We start from the raw sequence: 27,636 nt of genomic DNA, 5'->3' as shown, positions 1-27,636 counted from the left end.
AAAGGTGCTAGGGTTATGAGGAGAAACGGGTGATTACCAAAGTACGGCGGCAAATGCAACGGTCGTTGCACATTTTTACTGAAAGAAATATCCATCCGGATCTAGCGTGCACGAGAACCCAAAATGCCTTTGAGCCTACGACGGCGGCGTACCATCGCTTTCGGTCTGTCGTCGCCGTAGCGCCTCATAACGTTGCGGCGATATTGTACAAGACCCACACACACATATACACGCGAACGTAGTCAACGCCGCTCACTTCACCGCACCACCGTCAACCTCCCTTCCATGCAAACATAATAATAATAATACGTCCGAGTTCGGCCGCCGCCGATTCGTCACGGTCGCCCGGTCGGCGGCGTCGAACTGGAGGAGGAAACGGCGGCGGCGGCAGCGTGTTGATACCCGGCGAGGCCTCTGCCCGACAGCCGACGCAGTCTGTGCGTAACCATCGCGTCGGCAGTGTACCGAACGTGACGTTATTGGATTAAGTGCCGTTGCCGCCGGTTTGTGTTCGACGCGCGCGCGCGCGCGCCTCGCATTTTCGCGCATCAATTAGTTACTTGCGACTCACGTGGACTCGGCACGAAAACTCAGTCGCCGTTGGATCAAAGGTCAGTACTCATCGTAGAAAATCTAACGCGTTCGGTGTGAAAATAACGGTTGATTGGTCTCGGCAGACGTACGTCCGCAGCCGGACCGGTTTGGTAGAAAACGGAGGGAAAAAGCGTTACCGTTCGGTGGGTAACAATACAACAGAAGAGTATAATAATAGGAAAAACCGGCGTGTCCGACGCGGCGTTCTAGTGTTCGACTTTCTCTCCTTGCCGTCGGTCAATTAATGATTATCCGGTGATTATCGGGTGATAACTTACTAACCGACATCACCGATTTATTGTCAATATTGTTATTCATTATAATATTATCTTCTGACGATACGATGATGATGTCGCTTTGGGGAAAACACGACGGTCTTTATTATTTCCGTTCGGGCGCACATGTTGCACAATATTACGGTCGGCATGCTGGCTGCAGACCGATCCGCGCAGAAACCTGTTCCCAGAATCTTCTACCGGCCGCGTGTTGGTCGCAACAACAACAACTACAACAATCTGATAATATTGTTGTTGTTGTATGTATAATGTAATATTTTTTGTTATTGTTATTACTATTATCATCATCGGACACCACGTTTACCAACCCCCATACCACCACCGCCGAGACAATCTCGGGAAAACATCTCGCTGACGTGTTTTACGCGCATTCGGCGACCCTTATCAAATGGCATTTTTCATTCTACCGAGTAGGAATTGTGCGGGGTGTGCGTACCATTGGTATCGCAGGGGATGTTGTACAACTATGGGGGAGGGGTGGGAGAGGGGTGTTCGTAACTATTATAGTATTACACGATAACCGCGTGCAACGTGCGTCCGATACGCGTCGCACGGCCGCTGTAGTGTAAAATAACAATGCGGTCGCAAACGGTTAGGTTTTTTTTTTTTTATTGTCTGCTACCTACCGACGGAATCCTACGTTCGTATAATAATAATATTCCCCAAATAAATCGAAAACGCATTTTACGGTCCAACTGGCCGCCGTCGGTGCCGATCGCTATTACAACAACTGCCACGCCACTACGAACGGTCCACGCAAAATGTGCCATAATAGCATACGATTGTTCGTGTTTTAAGAGAATACGATTTTATATTAATCTCGTCCATCAGCTGTTGTTGTGCGATTTGTGCGTAGATGCTCGGAACGACGATCGATTCGAACGAAATACGATTTTTCCATCTGAAGACTATTATAATATCATTGTCGGTACGTCCAGACCCGATGGGTGCCGAGAATACGCGTAATAAATATTTACACACGCCCGCCGTCCGTCGTGTGTAGCCAATGACCTCTGTCGGTGGGGCAGTCTTCTGTTTCTATTCCGGACACCAGTTCCCAATATAAAAACCCACACAGGCAGGAACTCTAATAATTAATCTAAATTAGTATATTTTATCGTTTTCCGTCCAAACATTTTGTATTGGTACTGTGTTTAATTCTGAAAACTTATGAAGCTTATAATAATATTATGGTATACGTAACAATTAACGGATTCAAATAGGATAATAAAATTATTAATTATTATACATATTTAATAAATCTTCACAGTGTGGTTCTACGCTTGATGTAGGTACCTAATGGTAATTATGTATTAATATTTAAAATAACAGGAAATACTAATTTGTTTATTGATAAGATTCTGAGATATCATACCTATCGCTTGATTAATTCAAGGAAAACAAATTAAGCAAATTATTAATAAAATTCAATATAGAAATCAATCTGGAAATAAATTCTTTTCAGTAAAATTGAATTAAACTTAAACCCGTTTAAAATAAAAAATAATTAGTAATTTTATCCATGTGAATATTTCCTATTTCAAGCGTTCAACTAATAAACTAAAATTTATCTTTCTATTATAAGGTTTATTAGGTATTTAGGTATCATTAATTATGCTCCTACCTACAACTTATATAGAATGATATTTTCAAAATATTTGAAAACAAAATATTACCTATTTGAAATTAATTAAATCGTAATTTGAAAAACCTCAGTAGCACTACTCATGGTAGGCACTTACTACTTGGTATTATGAGGGGTATTATTTATTGTGCCTTCATATTTATTTAATCCCTTTACGTACTATTTTATTTACCTTTTTTTATCGGATATAATAATACTTTCAAAATTTGAAATCGTTTTGTTTTCCTATATTATTTATTTATGTACCTATGTTAAAAAAAATTAGTTAAGGAAAGCAAGTTTTTCACATTTGTGTTTATAGCACAAGCATATTATTAAAATGCATTAAGCCGTATACAATATACCTATACCTATTTTGTTTTTGTTTTTTTATTACCTAATTGAAAAATATACAACTTATATAAATATATATAAGTAATTATGTAACATAATTGCAATCAAAATAATAAATGCCATTTATTTAGGGCATTCAAGCATACAAGGAATTTAGTTTTTTCTTTTTTTTCAGAGATAGGTAGTATTTACATTATTAATAGTTATATTCTGTTCTCGTTTCCTTTGCTTATATACAATATGAGTTTGTTACCTACCAAATTTCGAAGGTCTTTCAAATGATTAAATATAATATGTTATTGTATGGAATAGAATTGTGAGAACTGTCTGGTTTAAAATTGTTTAAACGTTATGAGTATAACTTATAATATATGTATAATAATAGAAGGACGGTCTGTGGGGCTAAAAACTCACATGTTAGTATAGGCCAAGGACAGACTACTTTTGTCATTTTTTGATATAAGTAATTACCAATATTATCAATATTACACCAAATTACTCTGTCATTATTTAAACATAATTGTTTAAAATTTTTTATAATTTTACCTAACCTAACCATTATATTATATATAAAGGAAAACTCGTTTCATTCAGATAATAACTAATTGAGTACTTAATTCTCGAATTAACTATTATTGACCATTAGAACTTAAAAGGGTTTTTATTCAAACAATATCACTTTTAAATTGTCATTTATTGTGTGAAAATATTTAAATACGTTCAATAAGTATTAAACATGTCTGTTAAACGATTGTTAAGGTTACTCGACCTATCTAATTTATAATTGACGTATAGTAACATATTATAAATAATAATAAACGGTATAATATAAATCATCACCCGAGTCATCACCTAAATACTAAATGGTGATTCACTGTGTCGTTTAAAACGTAAACAATCATACCAGTATAATAAATTCATCTCGTAGGAAATATTGAATGATTGAAGTTACCAATTTAATATAATTTTGTCATTATTATAAATTATTAAATATTACTCAACGTAGAATGTTTAAGTATCGTGTATTATGAACTATATATTAGGTAGTTATAATATTTAATCATCGAAAAATTAGTTCATGACAACGAGTGCCTATGATTTATTAATATCTAGTTTTTTTGCAATTTATAACTTATAATTATCATGTCAACTGTAACCAAATGTTAATAATTTGTTTTTGTACAAACGAAATAGCAATTTATAAATATATTAAAAACCTGATTCACTCTTTTCACAGCGGATATTGCCAATTATGCCGTTTTCGAATTTCCCTACCAGCAATGACCTACCAAGTATAAAGTTATGCAATTGCGCTTTTCCCCCTTCTTATAATCGTTGTATCCAAATCGAATATCTATTATCTTTTTTGTTCATTATGCAATCGTAACGTATTATAAAATGAATTACAAAAAACATGTAAAACTGTACCTATAGAGTCCTACATAAAATGTCATAAACGAAAAAAGGTGTATTTCGTGCTATTAAACAACAATTGGACTCTCCAGGCAACGTTCAATAATCATTTTAAAGTTTAAACCGTTTTAATATCTTTTTGTGTCCAAAATATTTCGATGTTTTTCAAAATTGTGATTAGTGCGATTGTTTCTTGCCATACGATGCGCCTTTATAGGTGTGTTCAAATAATAATAAGTAAGTAAATAATAGTAAATCCTACCTTTTTTATTTTACTTAGTTGTTGACACTAAAAACCCCGCTAAAAACCTATTTTTTTTAAATTGTTTACTGTTCATGATTCTTATATTTATATATTTTATAAACATTTTCCAAATAACATCTGACAAAATGTCTTCAGTAATACCACTTTAGGTTGTAAATCATAATAAATAATTAAATAAGCTATTAAAAGAGACATTAAAAAATTATGTAGTTTGATTATCACTCATTCTGGGTTTATTATTTCGTAATTGTCCACGTGTTTCCCATACGACCAGTGTTTTTCTCCTGTCGTCATTCAAGTCGACATTTCCTAATTTATAATGTATTGTTATTAATTAATATTTTACTTTATGATTGCCTGATAGGTTTACAGGCGCGCACACACAGTGGTTAATTATCCATAAAGCCCCAAGGACGGTCAGAATAATTGACTGTTTCCTCTTCGTGCTACGTGTTTGGCACCAGTTTTTCATGTACTTATGTTTTCTATGTGTAGACAGGTTTTTCTATAGGACCGTACACCGAAATTACCTGATAAATTTTTGATAAGCTTACATTATTTTATATATTCATTAATATTTTGTATGCAATCGTACCTATTTAAAATATTTAAACTTTATTTTTAAATCAACGTGTTAAAATGACACATTTGTTTTTAGACACTTTAAGTATAAAACAACAACACTGGTAATTATTTTTTATTTTTAAACTCCAGTCTCGGCAGCAGTTAGGCCAAAGTTCAATAACAAGTTTTAAAAGTTCATAAAATGATTATTATTTTTAAACATATTCCCTGCCGAAATTTGAATTTATCACAAACCTATTTTGTGTAAATGCGTCGTATATGTACATACCATTTACGCTTTCCCATCTTTTCGTGAAATGTGTTCGGCTGACATTTATTAAATGTGCTCACAGAATTGATTTTTCATTGAAGGTTTAATGTCAAACAACTTGTCCGAATTTCAGAATAAAATGCAAAGTACAATACAATTCAGTGTTCAATAACTAAAAAATGGTCACTACATTGATCGAAAACAAGATCGTACACGAATTGCAGCTAGATAACGATGCGGATTAGTTTTTCACGTTTATAGTGTTCATACGTTCTCTGCTTTTATTTTTGGTTGTAATAATGTCTGATGTGTGTGTGTGTGTGTGTGAATGTGTGCGTGCACTAAATGCAACGTCGCAAGGGGTATCCCCTTGTCTGTTATTCTGATGTCGACGGTGAATAGCAATTTATATTTTTTCATTATTATTATTTATTATTATTCGCCGTTGATCTGCGGGCGTCAGCAGCACAGGAAATACGGTCCAGTGATGCCAACCCCTGAACCGGTTCCGAACAGTTTCCCCGTACAACATTAATTTAATTCATTTATTTACTTTTTGGTAGGCACATATTGTAGATATAGAGTAATAAAATAAATATATTATTACCTATATGGAATATGGATATTATAAATTATAATGATTCGACCTGTCAGACCGAGAAACTTTGAATCTAAATTATCAAAATCTAATATATTATTTTTGATAACATGTTGATTGCAACATTGAACCACCTATGTTTAAAATTGTTAATAATTTAGTACCTATTAACTTTCAGTAAACCTATATATTTATTTTATTATTAATTTTAAATATTAATTTCATTCGATTTTTTTAAATTTACAAATTTTATTTCATTTCTGTTTTTACTTAATTTAACAAATGTTGCACACTATGCTTAATAATATCTTAATCATAATTGTTAATGATTAATGACCTTGACCTACCATGAAATGAACATATTTTAAACATATACATGAGCGATGAGCACTTCATGTTTTTCACAATAATATTTGTAGTTTTAAAATTAATATCATTATTATATGCCCGATTATATGTCTATTCGTACATTAGAAAAATTGATTGATTTTAAGTGTGTTTTTATATTAACGTTCCCTCAAACTTATAATCTCAACGTTTATCAGAAAAACTTATAACAGTTTATAAAAAAAGGGTTGTGGACACTAGACGTAATGAACAGAGATTATAAGATTATTTGAAATGTGGATAATTGAAAACCCATTTCAAAATAAACTACTCGTTACAGAAACGATACTAAAAATGCCTACATTTATTTCTGTCATTAAAGTAAGATTTTTACATTTATTTGTTTTTAATTTCATGTAGGTAGGTACTTATGAATTGAATAAAATATAAATATGAATAGTAATAATATATAATACAGTTTTAGAAAAAATATATATATTATATTATATATCCGTTACAGATAAAAATAAAAATTTGTATGTATTATGTAACACGATTATAGGTACTTTTATAATTGAGATTTTAGTGCCCTTAGTTAAGTCAAATTATCTAAGTATACTTTTATATAGGTATATAGATACATTGGTACATTTATATTTTTTTATGGATAATTTAAGGTTTTATCAAGATACTTTTCGCTATTCAAATCGTATTCTATATAAACTTAACCTATTTAAGTAAAGGTACTTAAGATATTTGGTATAATATAGTATTTGTCTAGTTTTTGTGTTGACATGTGCTGCAGAATGTTACTCACGTGAATTTTTTTATCATATAGAATTAGATTCTATATCATAAAACAAAATAATCTATATTATAAATAATAATTATATAAATAGTTATCTAAGGGACAAGGAACTTAACAGATAATTTATCTGTACCTCCTGACTTACAAACGTTGTCAGAGGGAAGTCTATGATTTTGATTTTTATAATGTTCGTAGTTGTTTCCTTTGAATACATACATCATCCACATATTCAGTAGCTAGCGATGTATATAAATATTTTAAATGAACTATTCGAATCTCAAATGAAGAAAATTTCTGGTTGATTATATTTTGAATATAGTATAAAGTAGGTAAGTACTAAGGTAATATGATTTATTACCAACCATAGTGCCCTTTTCATGACATTTTCTTGAAAACTTCAAATAGAGATGACCCTAATGTTCGTGGCATTCAAGTTTGGGCGTCAAATGTCTGACGGTTACTTTTTCATAATATTACATTTGTAACCTAGATGATATAAGTATAAAGTATAACCGCTGTTCATCAACTCTACTCGAAACTTTTACTGTGTTTGTAAGGATTAATACCATGTGGTTGGATACCTATAGTATGTTATACATAGCACGCAATTATAGAAATCTTATAATATTTTATTGAAAACATAGATTATTTAAATACAAAATTATCTAATAAATCCTATTAAAATTATTAAACATTAAATGTTTTATTTATTAAAAGTGTAGCTAAAAGTATAATAAGTTTATATACCTATATACTATTATTATAATATTAGGTATGATATTATTAAAGATAATCGTTCCCAATATAATGTTTTTATTAATAAATACATAATGTACCTAACAATTATATTAGAGCTAATTTAAAATATCAAGTAAGGAGATATAAATTTGCCAGAGATTTAAATGCCGCACGATTCTTATCACTGTTCATACTTTGCAGAGTTGTTTGCGTTATACGATATAATATTAAACTTACTTCGTGATAATACATTGGTAATTTTATGGCTAATACATTATGTAATATTATAACTATTATAACTTAGATAAAAATTAGATCTAACAAGATTAATAATAGTTTTTGAAGTCGTATTTCATTTAAACTTGTTAAAATATTATAATTAATAACACTAATGTTGTTTAAACGTTTTAAGGTTTGTTTGATAATTTATCTATCATATCATTATGTATCTAGTAATGTAAAATCTTATATTAAATAAATTATATAATTTGTTTCATAGATCAACAATATCATGTATAAGGTATTGAGTTTTATATTTCGCTTTTTAAAATTTTGCAATTGTCACTACTATATGGGTTTAGTTATTTATTAATATATATTCACTAATCACATATTCTTATTGTATTCATTGTTAATTAATTTTTGTTGCTATCATTTATAGATCATAAAAATCATGTTAAAGTCAAATATTTTACATAAATATATGCATTTCATAAACACATAATATATTTATAAATATATAAATTAATAGCTAAAATTTGTACATTTGTAATTCATTTAAACAAATTTAATGTAGTGAAAAAAAAAACTATAAGTTGGTTTTTCATTTTACTTTATTTCCTTCCGCTGTGCTTCACTACTTCATACTACCTTTCTGTTTTTTTCAGAAAACCTTGTGTTGCATTATTTACTTCTTTTATTTAATTTAAAATACTAAAAACTCATAACGCATTATACCATTGTGTAATATTATGTGTATAGATACCTATTTTTTGTAACAATTTTGTACTAAACAAATGTTTTTGATTTATATCTACGTTATTTATCATAAATTATTGAATTAATTCATAAAATAATAATACAAATGAATTGTCGTTGAACTGTATACATTTATTTTTATTGCAGAACAGTTTTTACATTTACATACCTTTACAGTGCGTTTTTACAATTTAAGTTTTAATAAATAGGATTAATATAATATGATAATGCACAGAAATTGTATATTAATGAGATACATGTTTTATTTTTAAAATGTGCTATTGGGCCGCAGGTAACAATAAATAAAATGATATGCTCCATTTGCTATAATTCCATCGGCTATAATTGTACATCGTTTAGGTTGATAGCTCATTACAAGTATAATTATATACGTATCATCAATCGGCGCTGGTATGCAAGAATAGTTGCATTGTACACTCATCGAGACACTTATTTTCGCTAGTACTCTAATTAATTTGGCGTTTTGTTTAATATTTAAATAAAACGCCAATTTTGCAATATTAACGATTATGTTGCAAATATTATGTATTAAAAAATGTATAATTATTTTTGAAAATTTTGATATAATATTGAATTTTTTTTAACCATTGTGCCTAACATTATTTCTTGTTTTATTAAGAACTTAAGTGAACAACGGTTTTAACACTACAGTATTTATATAGTAACTCACTCTAGGTACCTATAATATCTACTTATCTTTGAAAACAAGCTTTAATAGTTATCTAAATAATATTTGTGTATTATACCATACAGCTTAGTTTGTTGTTATCTCGTATAAATAATGTAATAATATGTATTGTACCATTAAATATATTTTAGTGAGAGCATTGTGGTGTGATGCAAAGGTAAATCCTATAAAAAAAAAATAAGAAGTGCTCAAGTTCGAATTTCCACAAGATACTCAAATAGCTGCGTATACAGCATGTATTAAATTTATTTAGAAAGTAAGCGTATCTACGTAAATCAGAAGCATTGTTAATATTTTATCTCGTATTTTATTAATCAACAGTGTAATTTCAGAGGTAATTTCAGAGGTAATTTCAGAGGTAATTTTAAACTTTGTGTCGTATAATTGGATAGAGAGAAAAAAATATGAACGCACTTTTGTCGTTATAATATCGATCCAACTAAAAACACGATCACGACAGTAATTAGTCCACTGTCGCGGAAGTAACAGCTCATCAAGTTTAGTCTTCCCCTCCCCCCTACCCCATCGTGATATTTGGAAGTATTCCAAAACATAATTTTCATCCCTACCCTGCGTGTCAAACTGTAAAACGACAGACGAAATCCAACAGAACGTAACGGAATCATGGACCAGAGGACTACGATTTAACTTGTTGAATATACATCAATATCGAGTACGTGTTTTCGTGATAGTTGATGATGATTGTTGATTTGCTTTGAGATGGTGTCGTTCTAAATTGTTCAGTTAAAGAATTGCCCTCGTTTTAACAATTTTTGATGAAGGAAATAGATTTTAGAAGTAGAAATTGTCTTGGCAAAACCTGATATATATATATATATATATATATATATTGTGAATGTAAAACAAATATCTGATATTAAAAAAAAAAAAGGGTAAACAAAATAAATCACATTATTCTATGGATACATCTATCTGTGACCTGGAAACGCATGTTTTTCTAGAAAGATAGATCAGTTTTTTTGAATGCTTGCAATACTAAGTCTTGTACTTTTGTAAAATGTATATAATATAGAACAGTCTGGCAAAATATAATATAAATACAATATATAAACCACTCCCCCTCATACAAAAAGTTTATTGAATCAATAATAATTTTCTAATTATTAATAATTAATTTAAAAACGGATTAATTGATTATTATTATTAATTAGTCCGTTTAATTTAATGCCCACAACTTATTTATTTGAATGTACTTATACCAATATATAGTATTTAAATAAAATGTTGCTTTTCTTATTTACTTTATGTATTATTCACATTAAATCCTGGTTCGATTGTTTTAATTTTTAAATGACTGCTAATAAAGACAGTTTTTCAATAAATAGTATAGGTACCTATACTTAAAAATTGAACGAATTCCACCTTTTTTTTAAATCACTAAAATACCTATATAGTTAATTTAAAACCTTAATTACTTCTATTTTAAAGCTTTCATCACGGAATTCTTTGCATCGTATCCTCTCTCTGTGTTAAAATAGTTGTGAAAATCGTAAAAATGGATTATAAAATAAACAGTTTTTATTTAAATTACCAACGCTTTATATCTATCTAGGTACTCCTTTTGTAGTTATAGACTACAAGGAAATAATAATTTATGAGAAAACATTATTCATTATATTATTCTATACAATATTGTAAACTATAATTGCATTTATTATTAATTGGCCTTCTCTTTCCAGAACAAGGTTTTTAAAATTCATATCATTAAAATTAAATTAGTTTTGTTGTCTATTTAAGTTGTATAACATTTCCAACCTTAATAAGCTTTATGTTCAACAATACAGGACGTTATGTTTTACAGTTATGTATTGTTGATCACTCGCAATGATACGAGTGTAATGTGAAATTTTTATCATAGTACCATGCCACCAATGATCTATATTATTTTATCTACACATAATTATTGGCATCACTAGTAATTACAAACATTTAATTTGCCGATTTTGAAACCCTATGCCAATTGTCAATGGAAGTGTATATAGGCATACGTAACATATTAATTATAATTAAAATCATTGACCTTTGCGCACAGCGAAAAAACAAATATCAATGATAAAATATATAGAGTTTTCTTATGTTTTTATCATATTTTCTCGGAAACATAAGTGACTCAATAAAACACGATTATAATAATCCGTTTTTATATGTATTTTTTTTATCTTGAATCATATCATAAAATGTTTAGTATTTCGAACGTCGTGGAATATGTGAATTGCCCATACAATAATAACTAAAAATCATTTAGTGGTATATTTTAATTGGGGAAATGGGTGGTGTAGGTTTTCGTAGCTAGACACATTACGCATTGCCGGACTATCGTCGTTGTCGGGAAATCAAGTCCGCAGAAACTTAATTGTTGTTGCCAGACGACTGCTTCCGCCCTGTTGTGTCGACCTTTTAATTAGTCACGACTTGAGATCGCCACGACTAAGGAGACGTTTTGCCGCTGAACACCGGAAATTGAGGTTGTCTTAAGCTATTATGTCTACTACACCAGTGTTTCTTAACCCGTGTTCCGCGGAACCCTAGGGTTGCTTTAAAGTTTAAAATCGCAAATGAGAGAGATCGCCGGCGGCTTTAAAGATAATTTTCAAAGTGGTTCCGCTTAAAAAAATTAATATTGTTTGATGTTCCGTGATATCAAGAAGGTTGAGATTGAGAAACCCTGTATTACACAACAGTAAACTTCAACACTAAACTCTGTTCGAAAATCAATTTATTAAAATATCTTGTCTGAGAAAAAATATTTTTTGAATTTCTAGCGATTCGTAACGTTTTAACGACGCGTATAAATAACGCTTTATTTGGGAAAATGTCGATGGGTGCTTTCTTGCAGGCGTTTGTTATTGTAATACGCATCTTTATTAGACGGGGCGTCGTCGTATTCGCGGGCCACAATATTATTTTAATCATAAGCAAGTCCGTCCCAAGGAAAACTGGCTTTAATAAACCAGTTACACTGTTGTTTAGAGAAGATAGTAAACCGTCCGTCTATACCATCCGCCGCCGCTTAACTATAATCACGTTTTTCGAGGTGATTTGTAAGCGCCGTCCTTTTGTTTTGCCGATTATAGTTATTGTTTATCCAGCGAAAACAAAATATTATAATATTATAATATATATATAAGGTGTCCGTGTCCCGCAAGAATTTGGAATGTCGAAGATTATAATATGCATGTGAACACGTCTTATTCCTTGCCAACCGCTCCGACAAAAGTAAATCATCGCGGGAATACACCCTTTATATGCTCACGCCGAACCAACTACGTGGATGCTGTATAATATGAGAAAAAAATCTTTCGCCGTGAGGAGATAACGATATTACAATTTAGTATACGAGCGCGAGTGTCGGTGACTGGTAGAACGTAGCCGGGGTTTCCAGTCTCTCACTCACGCACACGGCACACACAATCTTGCCTAAATCTCTGAAATTTTTTTTTTATTCTCTTTATATAATATATGTGTATATTAAATAGTAGAACAGTCGTTGTGTGTTTACACGCAGCTGCAGTACGTCGAGGATAGAAAAACGGCTTAGATGTTGTTGTACTTTGCCGGTTAAGCCTTTGACTAACTACAGTGTCACATTATCGCAACGGTATTATATGATTATTATTACTATTATCATTATTATATATTGCGTTTTCCGACGCTAAGAGATTCCTTAAAAAATCGGTTAACCGTCCTTGAAATTACGACAAAAAAAAAAAACATACCCGGGACTACGATTACGAGACGACGAGATGATGATGATGATGATGACGATGATGATGACGACGACGACTGTCACGAGTTTTTGTCGACAATGCTTCTTCCTCCCCGCGCGCGCCACTTCGTCATAGGCCAAACAACCTTTTGGACCCGTCTATCTTTCTATCTCGAAAACTTTTCGTACTGTCGTACGTCGAGGCCATTTTATACTTACTCGCCTAGGGGTCGAAATAAATTTAATGACGACCATCGCACAAAAAGATACACTCAAACCAGTAGAGGTTATTATTTAGTTGTAAATTGAAACAGTGCCGCAACTTCGAGTTACCTCAGGGCATTTAATAATTTTCGGCCAGTTTGATACGCAGATTATAATAATAATATTTCGTAAATGTTGATTTAATAATAATAATATCAACCGGTAGCGTTATCGAAATATTTTACTATCAGTTACAGCCCCGACCGTCGGCTGTTATCTCACCAATACCGCATAATACGTATATAATATGTTAGGTTTGATATTTTATTATTTATACAACGTTATAATATATAGATGATGGTTACAATATTATTATGAAACTAAGTTTATACTTCCAGTGGAACCGAGTATGGTATATAAAATATTTCGTGACAATGTATTATTATATCAGACTATCCAAATATATAATATATTGACAATTGCTACTATTTAAAAAATAATATAATAATATAGTGATTAAATCGTGAAATCTACTAGAGATACACTCTGTATACGATTGTGCACGCGTATATAATAATTATTATTATAATATTGATGTATAATAATATTATATGTTTAATAATGATTTTCTCGATAACTGTTAAAACATCTCTCTCGGCTTTCGTCGCTGCAATCTTATCATATTCAGCCAGCGACCTCCAGCTGTCTACACACTATATATACCTATTGTATTATTTATATACGATACATTATTGTGTTTATTACTGCGTTACACTCATGTCCCTCATTCACGCGGTGGGCAGTGGAGATTAGTCACGATGAGGCGTTATAACATTCGCACCGAGTACACATATTGTTATTATAATACATCGTATGCATATTATAGGTGCAATGTGTTATATATGTCACAATACGTGTTCACCAACCACACATTATGGCATCGCGTTTTGTATTGAAATGCTTTGCCCGTGTTTGTGCAGGTATATATATAGAAAATTAATTACCGCATTCGACATTGTCGATGTGATATGCGCTCTGTATAGTCTGATCAGTCGCCGCCGAAACACTGGACTGTGGAAATGTATTCAATTTGGCGTGTGTGTGTGTTAGTACAAGTTTAATGACATGCTCTCAGTCAGACTAGTTAGAGCGCAGGATCATTTTATAAGATAAGTGATTTTTTTTTATTCCACCCCTTTTAAGGAGACTCACGCCGAGAGTTCCAGCTGGTTTCTATACTACTATACATAATACATACTTAATAATCTGATCTACCGTGTATATAATATTATTATGTTGTACAGCTACAGACGACCAATATAATATATTATATCATATCGATGCGAAGCTGTTGTTGACTTTTCTAAATTCTAAACAACCCGTAATAAATACTGCAAATATAGTACTTACGTCTATAGGTGCACAATAGGTACATATAAAGTATGTATGTAATGCTGGTTGTACAATAGCCATCGTCAATCAGTCTTTATGAAATAACGAAAAAAATTTAATTAATTTAAAGTTGACGAAACAATAATATTATGCTTACTATCCTGCTGTTATACTCTAAATTATACATGCGGTTGTTCTGTAATTATGTAGGCAGAAAAAATATTGAATCTTTGATTTTGAATTAATAATAATGGTGTATATAGTCTATATTGACAACTATAGTGACCGACGACCGTCGTGGCGGTGATGTCCGGACTTCCAGAGGTAGACATAGCGGGCATAATAATAGTGATATATCTTTATGATATTCTAATCGTGTTTTGTAGGCATTTGTACAAAAACCTAAATGTACACACAAACAACATCATGCATGTATTATGTATTTGTTAGTATCTATATACGCTAAACATAGTTGTAACGAATAAAAATCTTGTTTATTTTAATTAAAAACATGTATTAAACATACCACGTCCCTGCGGTGCAGTGTATCCGAGTATACAATGTAATTTTAATAAAACTTCGTCTGCATATCTCTTGTGTAATTCGGTCATTTCCATCGACTATATAATATTATTATAAAGTGTATATTGTTGATGCTAACGACGGCGTGTGTGCGTTTTTTTCATTACACATGACGCACAGCTGTTTACTGTAGCAGGGGATATAAATTACAATAATTTTTGTAACGACAAAAAAAAAGCAAAATAAATAACCATTTCAATAGTTTTTCTTCTTTATGTTTCGCATTTGTCACGTATTTTTTACGTCTAACAATAAAAAAAATTGAAATTAACTTAACCGATATAATGTAGGTATATTTAGCATATTGTGGACCTGGTAAAAAAGGATCTATATTAAAAAAAAAAAGTAAATAGGTCGAACGAATTTCAAATCGCATATCCTTTCTTTGATTCACTATTGGTTTCCATTCTCTGCGGCAATTCACCGTATATTATAATAGAATGGTCTTGGTTTTTAATTAATGTCGAAAAAAAGTCATTATTATACGGCCGTACAAATTCTTGGTGGTAGTTTTAAAATGCACGATTAAAATTTAAATTATTGATAACATTAAAAGACGCTGAGGGCTTTAGCAATCAACATCCTCCGTGTGCTCTATACAACCGTAGTATAATAATATATTATGTATATGTATAGGAAGCATCCCCGATTTATTTACTTTTTTGTGTCGGATTCCTAACATCGTGGCGTGACATAAAATTGTAGTATATACATACTATACCTACGCTGAAGGGAAAACGATGCTATATATAGTTCGTTTTAATTTAAATTACTGCGTCCATCATCTTTTCCCTTGCTTTTGTAGATCATACTATGACTCGCATCGTTGTTTTTTTCTTTTTTATCGCGATTGCTATCGGGAAACTCCAGACGCTTTCAAACGAACAAAAAAAAAATCAACTTACATATTATACCCGTGAAATGATCTGGGCTGCTCCGGACACGTACTAACATTTTTGTTGATAATATACACTTTGATATGTCAAAAGAAATGATACGATACATACGGTCCCAGATGAATTGCAGTCATGTGTATGTACCTATATATGTAAAGTAGTTTATTCGATTCCGTTTTAGTATATTTTTTTCATGTACACCTAATATTAATATATATATATATATATATACATACTACTTTAATCCCCCATGAGAGTCATTGGTCAAATTTTTGAATGTCAAAGCGAGGAGAGTCATGAACTTAATGAAATATTTCTGGCATTTCATTTTCAGCCAACAAAAAAACAAAAAACAAAAAAAAAACTATAATCGTGTAATAATATTATGTTCCTACCGATGTATCACGTTTGTTTTGCGCGCAGAAAATTAAGCAAAAGTAATTCATGCTTATATGAAACTAAAAAAAAATGAATTTTGTTTCATATTGTTACTATTTTCTATTATACGAGTTAAATACAATATTATGTAAAGTAAAGGTTTATGTATTATAATATGGTGTTTATCGGTTATTATTTGATCAACATTTTTAAATTTCGACTAAAATAAATGTTGCTATCGGCGGTGAAAAATGTTTTGAAAGTCACTGGAAGATATGCGCACTGTGCACTACATCGCGAAATAATAATATTATGCACTGCCCACCAGCCAAACTGTCGTCTACCGTCTACCCTGTTAAGACCATAAACCATTCATCGATGACGTTCCGTACATTAACGGTTGTATAGCCCACGGACCATCATATATATACATCGCTCACACGTTCTAAATCCAAATGAAAAACCGTAGGCGGATTTGGTTCGTGGATATTAGGTCATTACCCCCATATATACTATACCTATATATAGTAACTCGTAACGTTATAAGTGAATGTGCGATTTATTCTGATGTTTTAAATAATGGAAAAAATATAATACATTATTATTGAGCTTATTAATTATAACGACGACACAGACGAGAGACAAAATTCTTACGCGTACTTTGACGATGTGGCCCGCAGTAGTGAAGGGGGGGGAGCAGATTACTATTTTTTGAATACAACTTTTATAAAATCTTGATTTTTTTGTAATTGATAACTAGTGGACAATAACCATACAGATATTCAAGTTAAAAAAAATGTATGCATATTTCGGGGTGAAGGGGGGTGGCATTTTTAGGAAATATATAAAATTAAGTAAGAAATGACCGGGGAGTTAGACTTATTTTATTGTACAATTCTTTTGAAACGAAGTCTTACATTACTTGAACCAAATAATTTTTGTAAGTTCACAGCAGTATATCCATAACAATGCTTACATATTTATATAAAAAAAATGTATTACTACATAAATATTAATTTTTTATTTTATTTAATGCTAATTAGATAAATTTATGTTTATATGTACTACAATCATGAATTCGTAAAAATACCAAAGCCCTGTAACTTTCAAGAGGGGGTTGGTAGATACACCCATCGTTGCCCCCTCGAATACGTGACTGCAAGTGGAAAGAGGATATATGTATACCAGTTTTAAACGCATAATGTATGTTATTGATTTTTGAAAGTTTACTTTTTTTCCGGTCTAGTTACTCCGTTTATACGTATAGTTACGACACGTAACTGCAATAATGCCGCTGCGTTTAACTGCTGTATACATCCGACGCATATCGATACGCATTATACAGGTGCGTTTTCTTTTCTGCCTTATAAACTCACAAACATGGCTGTTTTGCTCGCCAATTTGATCAAAACGTTCGTTCCCATTGTTCACAATAACTTAATAATACATTTAAGTACGTTTTTGCTATATTATATAATTTATAATGATTGGTACCTGTACCTATATATCTCGCTATATATTATGTCGCTTCAATCGTCCAAACGGCTCGAGTTGATGAAATGCTATACGTGTGTAGATGAGAAAACTTTTATTCTCTATTATTTATGTGGAGCAAAATAAATACGTAGTGTGTGTGTGTGTGTGTGTTGTAGGTAGTATCGCCTACCTATATATTATTCCTTACGGTTTGTTTACGGTTCATTAGCGTTATTGGCGAACTCGATAAATGCACGTCAATCGATTGGTGGGCGGTGTTTGCGGGGGATACCGAGTGTTTACGGCGACTGACAATCACGTGACAAATTGTAATATAGTGTCTGTTCAGTAGTGGTGATGATGATCAATGTGTGTTTGTGTGGTCACTTCTAGTGTTTGTACACGAGGTGTTTTTATGACGTTTAATACACATCATACCGAAGATATGATACCTGCACGATACTCCAATAAGTACAATGACGTGATTCTATGATATCTTGTAGGCCTTTATATTATTATCCTTGTAGTTTGAGCCACATACATTGACAGATATTCTCGCCTCTCGCCCTCTACAATTTATAGATCTACATTTTTTTCAAAGAGGGTGTAAACCATATATAATGCAGTTTATACAGAATATAATATCACAGTATTGCAGTCGCACTTGGGCGTGCATTATTTATATTGCAATATACCACTATATACCCATATTTACGATTCCTACCAAAACTCGTATAATAAGTTTTAGTCAAGGTTAGGAGGTTGTAATATTTTGCATGTTCTGGTGAGCCCAAAATATAGCCAAGTGAGATAGAAATCCATTTCACTTATTGGAGATTTAAAATATGCTATTTTTATTTTGCAAATTTCTGCATAGTTTTGCATATTTTGGAGATTTTAAAGATAAGTAGGTACATACCTATTTCAATATTTCGAAATTATTTATATCATTTCATTTAGATTATTTCTAAAATTCCGTATTACGAGTACGTCAATTTATTTTAGGTTTTTTTTTTATTATTCGTTCAACGAAAATGTTTGATTTTTGTCTAATGCTTATCGTCTATCAACTATCACGGTTGTATTTTTATATAAATCGTATATTGTGCGCATTTTTATTTTATGTATACCAATTTAATAGTTAACACAATATTTTTAGTTTATTTTTGAGCATATTTTAAATGTTATTGTTGGGGTTATTGTAGTAGGTAGGTATATCAGCATGTTTTATTTTGTCGGACCCCCTTCCGGGCTTCCCCCCATGTAAAATGTCTGGTTGTTGCCACTAGCTGGTGTATAATATATTATAATTTATTGACTCAAGAATAAGAGAGAAACTCTGATGTAGCCGGATGTAGCACACGTACCCCCCAAAGCATCTTGCTATTATATTATTTCGTATTCATTTACTTAGCTTCCATTATATATATATATGCATATAATATGATGTAGGTAACTTTTGGCTTTTACTTCGCGTGAAAATAACCAAAATTACTCCGTCTTTGTCCTCTGGTTTGGCTCAAACGTTTTTTTTTTAAATTTGTACCGGAAACAAAACAATCGTAATAATATTATACTATTGTAACAATGACGCATGCGCGGTCATCTGGACCATCACCTCCGCCACCGCAGCGTCGAGATTAGTATCGGACACGCGACTCCTGCCTGCTGCAGAGACATAATATAATATATCAATTCCGTTGTATTGGCAGAGATTGGATATTCACGTGCCAAATTTATTTATATAATATACCGTGTGACCCGTGCCGCGAATATGTAAGTAAATTTATGATAAATGTATATTATATACACCAGCTGTATACATGCAAGCGTTTCGTCGAGACCCGTTTTCGGATGATGCCGGAAAATAGAGTAATATATAAACAACGCGTTTCTTTATATTTTTATCGTCATCGCGGTGAGTTTGGGGGTGTGCAGCAATCACATAGTACAATACGGCCAACGATGTTCAACTTTTACGCAGTGCACCTACCTATACTATGTATTGAGCACGACGTGATAAATCACGCTGCTTGTGTATTATATCATAGTATATTATGCGGCGTATTTACAGTTTGCGATTAATATACTATAGCGATTTTGCGATTTATCGGCTATTTAAACATCAATATTGTGACACCGTCAGTATAACGGCCATGTGGTTGCGGATACGTTCTTTTCTCACGTCAAAAAAAAAAAAAAATCAAAATTAATTCCGCTCATATAGGCCCATGTCATATACTGGAAATTGTAAATCACTCTGTACCTATGCGCAGTAAATTATACCACCTAGTTTCTCTTACCAACGCCGTTGCTTTATAATATCATATGTGCTACAGAAGGAAACCGATATATCGAGTTTTTATTGCCCATAGGTCGCGTTATGTGATTTATATATAGAAGCCAGAAAAATAATGAAATACTACGAGTACGACAAACGTGTGTGTCGTAGCGTGCGTCGATGCTCCGTTTTTATATTGCATTGAAAAAAAAAATGTGTAGGCTTGTATTGCATAAAACAAAAGCGCAACGCATTCGTGCTGTTTCCAATACAGCGTGTAGGTTAAGTATATGTGGTATAAACCTCGGTCCTCGGTATAAATGTATAATAACAATAATAATAATAATATATGGTTTTAACCGATATAACATATCATACTATATATGCAACGACAGGCGCCTCACATTTCACTATTGTATATAACATTTCTCCACGTGCAGAATCACATTCTGAGCCAAAGTTTATTTTATTGTTATTGTATATTATATACACTGTTGTGTGCATGTAGATTCTAATGACCTAACCTTCCTATGGCCTACCTGTTTCTGTACCAACTACTTCATAACGTTATTTTATTTTCGAATTCGGTTATTGTATGACGAATTAATTGCCAAAATCTCTGAAATTTTTAGCCAAGTTCCAGTGAAACGCTGCAGTTGTATTTGTTTTTTTTTTTTTTTTTTAACTCATTTTATTGTAAAATATTACAGATGATTTACATTTTATTAAAATGTTAACAGTTAAATATCCACCTCCTTTAATCGCAATGCTTGTGATGCATTCCATACACATTTCATATTTTAATTTATAAGTTGATTCGTTTTTAAGCTGATAGTGAAAATAACCATGAGTTAAATTGTTGTTTTATGTACGCAACTCTAAGAATTGAGTCAAATACATTTTTTTTATAACTTTTCTCTAAATAAATTCAGATCATAGTCAGTAAATTATAGACAAAAGCTTTCAAATATCGTATACGTTACGGCATTCGAAAATTATATATATATTAATATTATTTTTACTGGTTATCGGCCTTTATATTTTTTAAATTTTTGTTAAAATCATTTTTTCTAGTGTACAAAACTAAAGACATTTAATTCGCGCATAATAATATTAAAATATATCTCGTAAAGCAAAACTACTATTTTATTTTAAAAACTCAATTAATTTATTTAAATCGGTTTTACATTGCATCCGATTTGACCTCGTAAAACAGAGGTAGATGTGTTTTTCAAACCTTTTATAGAGTTTGTATAACAATCGTTGAACTCTCTCTTTCCTTTAGACGATTAAAACAATCGGCCCGTTCGCGAATAAACGCGAGTACCTGCGCCATTTAATAAACAACAACAATGATAATGGACGAGTTTCTGGACCAGCGGCAGCATCAGACAACCTCTTGCCGGCATGCCATTAGAGTATAATAATGATGAAATTTATTCGATAATATACCGTGTGTCCGCAGAAACAGGGTACACTTTACCACTAATTACCCTGTACATATTTTTCAATTCTGTTTTTGGGGACATTAAATTAGACTATTGGATCTTTAATTTCGATGACTTACAATTTTTTTTACTCGCGTATTTTACGCATGCGCCACACAACTTTACTTTTTTTAAATGGCAACCCCTATTTTGAATATCATTTTCGGATTAATGGATTTTTTTAAATTAATTTTGATCTAACAACTACTAGGTACTCTCAATCCAATATTGACCGAATGATAGCGATTTAAAATTAAAAAAAAAAACATTTAAAAAATTATTTTGTTAACATTTATTTTTTAATTTTAATTTTATTATTTTAAACTCTACTACACATTTTTTATTTACAATTCAATTTACAAAAATCACCAACATAAGTTACTCGATAAATTGTTCGAAAGTCCCTCCCTTATTTAAAACGCTCATTCGGTCAATATTGGATTGAGAATAGTAGTTGTTAGATCAAAATTACTTTAAAAAAATCCATTAATCTGAAAATGATATTCAAAATAGGGGTTGCCATTTAAAAAAAGTAAAGTTGTGTTGCGCATGCGTAAAATCCGCGAGTAAAAAAAATTGTAAGTCAACGAAATTAAAGATCTAATAGTCTAATTTAATGTCCTGAAAACAGAATTGAAAAATATGTACAGGGTAATAAGTGGTAAAGTGTACCCTGTTTCCGCGGACACACGGTATACGACGACCCGCGTCGTTTTCCGGGACGCGTTGAAATTGAAAACAAAATGACGTACAAAATACAAAACGTACACTAGCGTGATGAAAGTAGCTCGGGGGACGCGTGTTATAATATGTATATTATATTAATGTCCAAGGCACACGGAGATTTTTCGCGACAATATTTTGTATCGCCGCAGTAAAAATACGCGTAAAACTCGCCGTCGGGGATCTGCAGCAGCAGCATCAACAGCTAGTGGCCTGTACCACCCTCCCCCGAGGGGTGTATACGGATTTCCCGCCAAACTCGTCGCGCAGTCATGGTGGAACGCCGCACATCAGTACACCCCTACGACGTATACTTACATCCACGTACACCCTAAACACATTGTTTATACATGTATATTATGGTCTAGCCACCGCGTGACTATATACGAACGTGAAATATCACGTTGTCGCGAGCAATGCCCAAGGGCACGAAGACGAGTTGCCGTGGCAACTCCCCTATTCAACAGGGTGGCGGTTGCGGCGGTGATATTGCCCCTCTCCGCCATCGCTACCTATACTCGTCAGCTGTTCGACACAATAAACGTATACACACACACACGAACATAGTAATACAGTATACTGAACGAGTTTTCTGCATCATAGTGTAATAATATTATAAGGCAATAGTAGGATAATACTGCGACGCGTGCCGGAAACGTCGTCCGGGATGATGGTCGTTCGCGTCTTCCCCGCTCGAATATAATAATATTATTAAGATTAACTATAATAGTGATTTACGATGGCGCGTCGTATATGGCTCTGTAATAATAAACATAATAATTATAAACAATATTAATAATACATTATTATTATTTTTATATTTTGCGTATTTAGAATTTCCGATTCCAATCATGGACGGCGAGATCGCTGCCCCCGCCGCCGTCGCGGACGATGATTTACCCGCCAAAGTACCGTTGAACCTGAACGTCGAGGAAACAGCGGGAGGAGGTTGCGGTAGCGACAGCGGCGTGGACGTGACGCCGGCCGTGTCATGTGACTCGAGTCTGGCGTCGGGCTGTTACGACCCGTGCAAGAGCCCGCTGGGCCCGTTCAGTCCGACCGAAACCGGTGGCCCGTCCTCGTTGCCCTGTTACCCGACCGCCATAAGCTGCAGCAGGCCGTCCACGCCGACTTGGCGCAGGTCCGCCGACCGGCAGCCGTGCAAGCTACCGGCAAGCATGTCGTCGTCGTTCCACTTCGAGACGGCCAGGAACAGCCCTCCCAGGGTGGAGTCGCCGAAGAAGACCGACCTAAATGCGGTAGCCAAACAGTCCAAGGTGTCGACGGTCAAGAAGTTAGTCAGCACGTACGACATGGTCAAATCGCTGGACAAGTTCGCCACGTTACCCAGACGAAGGAGGAAGTCCAAGGAAAATCTCGCTGTCAGCTCTGTGACGCCGTCTAGTAACACGGTCGCCACATCGGCGCCAAGGGAACCCAGTTTGAACCGGGCGGCTAGTCTTAGGAGAAAGCACATCGAACAGGGTGCCCTGGCCCACCTCAACGGTGTTGGAAGTGGTGGTAGCGGTACTATTTCTGGTTCCACGTCGCCGGCGAAACCAACTCTTCCGAAATGCAGTAGGCCGCCACCGATTGTCGCCAGGACGAAGATATATCACGAGGTGTGTTCACAGACATGCCTGACCAGCGAAGATATCACCAAAGTTTTATCGGGCAGTATATTGCCTCCGGTCGAAAACAGGGTTGAAACTAATGACGCCGAAGTACAGGTTGGTTACTCTTGTCTTTATTTCTGATTATTATTCTCGTGCAAATTCGTTCTTAATTATATCTTTCACTGTAAGAATTTTCTAATTAATTGATTTTACGTGGTCGTCACTGTCTAGGTTGATTTAGTGGAGAAAAGGATCAATGCACTTGAGACTGAGCTAAAGGAAAAGACTGAACAATTAGACTGTAAAACAAAAAAATTCAATGAACAACAAGAGTGCCTTAAAAATTTACAAGAACGGCTGAATCATGAAGATTTGGACACATGTAGACAAATCGATGCTTATAGTCAACGACTATGCAACATTTTTCAAATTAATAGTAATATTTTTACATTTCTTACGATTTAAAAATCAAATGTTAAGCTTTTATGTATTTTTACAGATTGCTTGGATCCATCACCATCAAATATCTTAGAAATATTGGAGAATCAAATGACTACCACAACATCGGTGATCAATGAACAGCAAAAAGAACTCAACCACCTTAAGACTCTTTGCACTTCTTTACATAGAGTGAGTTACAATAAATATTACAACGGTCACCATACATATATATTATAATATATATTAATTTTGGCGTTTACTTCTATTATAGGATTTAGAAAAAAGCTATGCCGCTCAAAAGTCACTTCTACAAGCAAATCAAGCCTCTGAGATGGAATCCTCAGAAATTCAAGACTTTTTGCAAGCTGAGAAGGCTATGCTTTCAGACACAATCAAAGAACTAGAAAAAGAAGTATGTTATTTCTGATATTTTGTTGTATTATACCTAATGTTAACATGTCAATGTAACATTTTATTATTTTAATTGGTTTAATGTAATCGTTTTTAATTATAATACCTTATGGCTGACTTTCAGGTCAAAGATTACAAAGAACAATTAGCTGTAAAGGGAAAAGAGGCTTCCAAAACTATGGAGCAATGCACGCATTTAGTAAGGATATCTGAACAACGGAGGCAAGAGAATTTATCACTACAAACAAAAATGCGTGTGATGGAAAACAAAAGTCGTGAATTATTACAACAACAAGATTCAACTGTGTCAAGTGCTGTTGTGGGTCTGTCTGGATTAGGCAGCCGTCTCGATGCTCTGTTGGATAGACTCATCAAATCCTATTCCATTTCAGAAGTTGATATCGAAGTATGTACAGTGCACTTATTACATTTATCAGTATTGTATGCTATTTGTCATTTTAATAATTATTTTCTACTTGATCATTCTTATTCAAAGGATGAAGTATACTTCAACGAAGCATACACAAATGGAGATAGCAGCAGTGATTCTGAACAAATTAATGGTACATCCAATAAGTCCGACTCCAAAAGCCTTATGTCTGCCATTGTTTCTGCTATTAAATCAGCTCCTACTAACTGGCATAAAGGGAAAACCGATAAAAACCTGGCAGGTAAATATTATATAATATATTCTTTATTTTTTCATACCTAATTTATAAACTTATTTTTCAGTCAGCGCAAACACCCAAGAATCTCCATGTTCTCCTAAGAAACGACTACAAACATCAGAATCTATGAAAGAATTACAAAGACCATATTATCATTCTCCTATTTGTAAACGAAATGGATCAACTGGCGACTTATTATCACAAACTGATTCCTTAGACGGTATTTATTTTACTTAATATTTTATAAAATAAATTATTATAAAAGTATTTTTAGTATTTACATTATTAACAGGTCTGTATTAAAATAATGTTTGATTTATCTATTGCACATCTTTCTTTGATTTTAGATTGTAGTGATTTACAATCAGCCGAAAGTGAATCCTTGAATAATCTATCGGAGGCCATAGTTGCCAGACAACAATTAGAGTTGAGTATGAACAATACTAGTACTGGAAACTTTGACTTTGAATTTTTGGAGGACTTTCGAGCACCCGATGCTGATCTCTTAGACCAAGTGATTGATTTGGATAATACAGTCACCAAGTTGTTAAAAGTCATAACTCTTGTTCAAACAAATGGCAAAGAACAACCTTTGCATCCAGATAGGTTAATATATTGCATTTTACATTTCAGAAAAACTTAATTCAGGTTACTTAACTTTAATTTTATTATTTTTAGACATGAAATCAAATATACAAATGGTGTTAATGGAAAAAGCAGGCAGTATTCCTCGCAGTCCCCATTGATACACGACAATGATGAGTCAAGTTATAAGCGGCCACCAATAGTGCCTATGCAGGAACTAAACTCAAGCTCACCAAAAGCTTTGAACGGAATTATGTGATGACTAATTTTAATTTTTACACTATAAATGTGTGTTTTTATTTTATTTTCTATGTATAAATATTACATTAATATTATTTTAACCATCTATTATTATATAATATTATTATTATATTATATTTGTTTAAAACTGTGTTGTAAAAATTACCTAAGATCACACATTATGATGTGTTAATTCCTAATTTTATTGTTAAGTTAAAGTCACCTATGTGGCTCTGTTGCAAATTAAGCAATGACCATAGAGCACATCTAATTGATTCAAAAATATTTTATTGCTAAAAGCAATAAAACATTGTAGTGTGACAATATACAATGTTGTGTTATTTTGCCAATTCAAAGACAGTAAAATAAAATTACATAATATACACACTTTTTTGTAGTACCTATACTAGTATTTTTATAGGTACACGTCATCTTCTTCTCGAGATTTAAAACTAATGCAATCCGTTGTTACTGGGGCAGGGATCGAAAAATAATATACCAAAAACAAAATCAGAGAAATTAGTGCACAGTGTGTATTTTACAGGATGTGCTCGGGCTTAATGTATGTGATATTGTGCAATTGTGACGCAACAGAGTCCATTTAATCGTCTTATAACTATTGTCTATTATAATAATTTTAATATTAATACGAAGTTGAGCCCCAAGGTAGGCACGATAATGTCGTCTAACAATATTGTCACTGTATTGCATTGTAATCGAACAGGTTTCTCTCTGAACGAGTCGGCTACAACTCATTTGCGCACAATTTACGAACAATAGAAACCTTTTTCCAAAAATGTATCCACGTTTAGGGTGTACATAATCCAGTGTTGGTGAGTTGCGGCCCAAACCCTAAATAACGTACGAGTTGCGGCCCGGGTTTATGAGAGGTACGTACGAGTTGCGGCCCGGATTTATGAAAGGTACGTACGAATTGCGGCCATACAATAATGTATATATTACATATATATATTATATACTATATGTCTA

The 27,636-nt window shown here is 32.8% G+C and overlaps 1 protein-coding gene across 2 annotated transcripts; it reads left to right on the top strand.

The window, feature by feature from the left end:
• Positions 1-425: 425 nt before the first annotated feature.
• Positions 426-26,794, top strand: corn (microtubule-binding protein cornetto). Of its 2 annotated transcripts, none has more exons than XM_015512843.2 (10): positions 426-611; positions 23,520-24,415; positions 24,533-24,737; positions 24,801-24,931; positions 25,014-25,154; positions 25,278-25,559; positions 25,650-25,824; positions 25,886-26,041; positions 26,169-26,427; positions 26,500-26,794. In XM_015512843.2, exons 2-10 carry the CDS (start codon positions 23,537-23,539, stop codon positions 26,663-26,665), a joined length of 2,394 nt encoding a protein of 797 aa, XP_015368329.2. In that variant the 5' UTR covers positions 426-611; positions 23,520-23,536; the 3' UTR covers positions 26,666-26,794. The 2 variants fall into 2 exon arrangements, with proteins under 2 accessions (XP_015368329.2, XP_015368338.2); XM_015512852.2 differs by lacking the exon at positions 426-611 and adding an exon at positions 23,334-23,446.
• Positions 26,795-27,636: the final 842 nt, after the last annotated feature.

The sequence above is a fragment of the Diuraphis noxia genome, unplaced genomic scaffold, assembly GCF_037042655.1.
Source record: "Diuraphis noxia isolate RWA-SAM2 unplaced genomic scaffold, SU_Dnox_SAM2 contig0003, whole genome shotgun sequence".
NCBI lineage: Eukaryota > Metazoa > Arthropoda > Insecta > Hemiptera > Aphididae > Diuraphis > Diuraphis noxia.
Note: the sequence above shows the minus strand (reverse complement) of the source record. Positions and strands in the feature narration are given on the sequence as shown.

Bases quoted from the DNA above. Each gene is read 5' to 3' on its own strand.
- corn (XM_015512843.2), top strand. From the start codon at position 23,537: ATGGACGGCGAGATCGCTGCCCCCGCCGCCGTCGCGGACGATGATTTA. The intron at 24,932-25,013 runs GTGAGTTACAAT...CTTCTATTATAG, and splicing joins TTTGCACTTCTTTACATAGA to GATTTAGAAAAAAGCTATGC. The intron at 25,825-25,885 runs GTAAATATTATA...CTTATTTTTCAG, and splicing joins AACCGATAAAAACCTGGCAG to TCAGCGCAAACACCCAAGAA.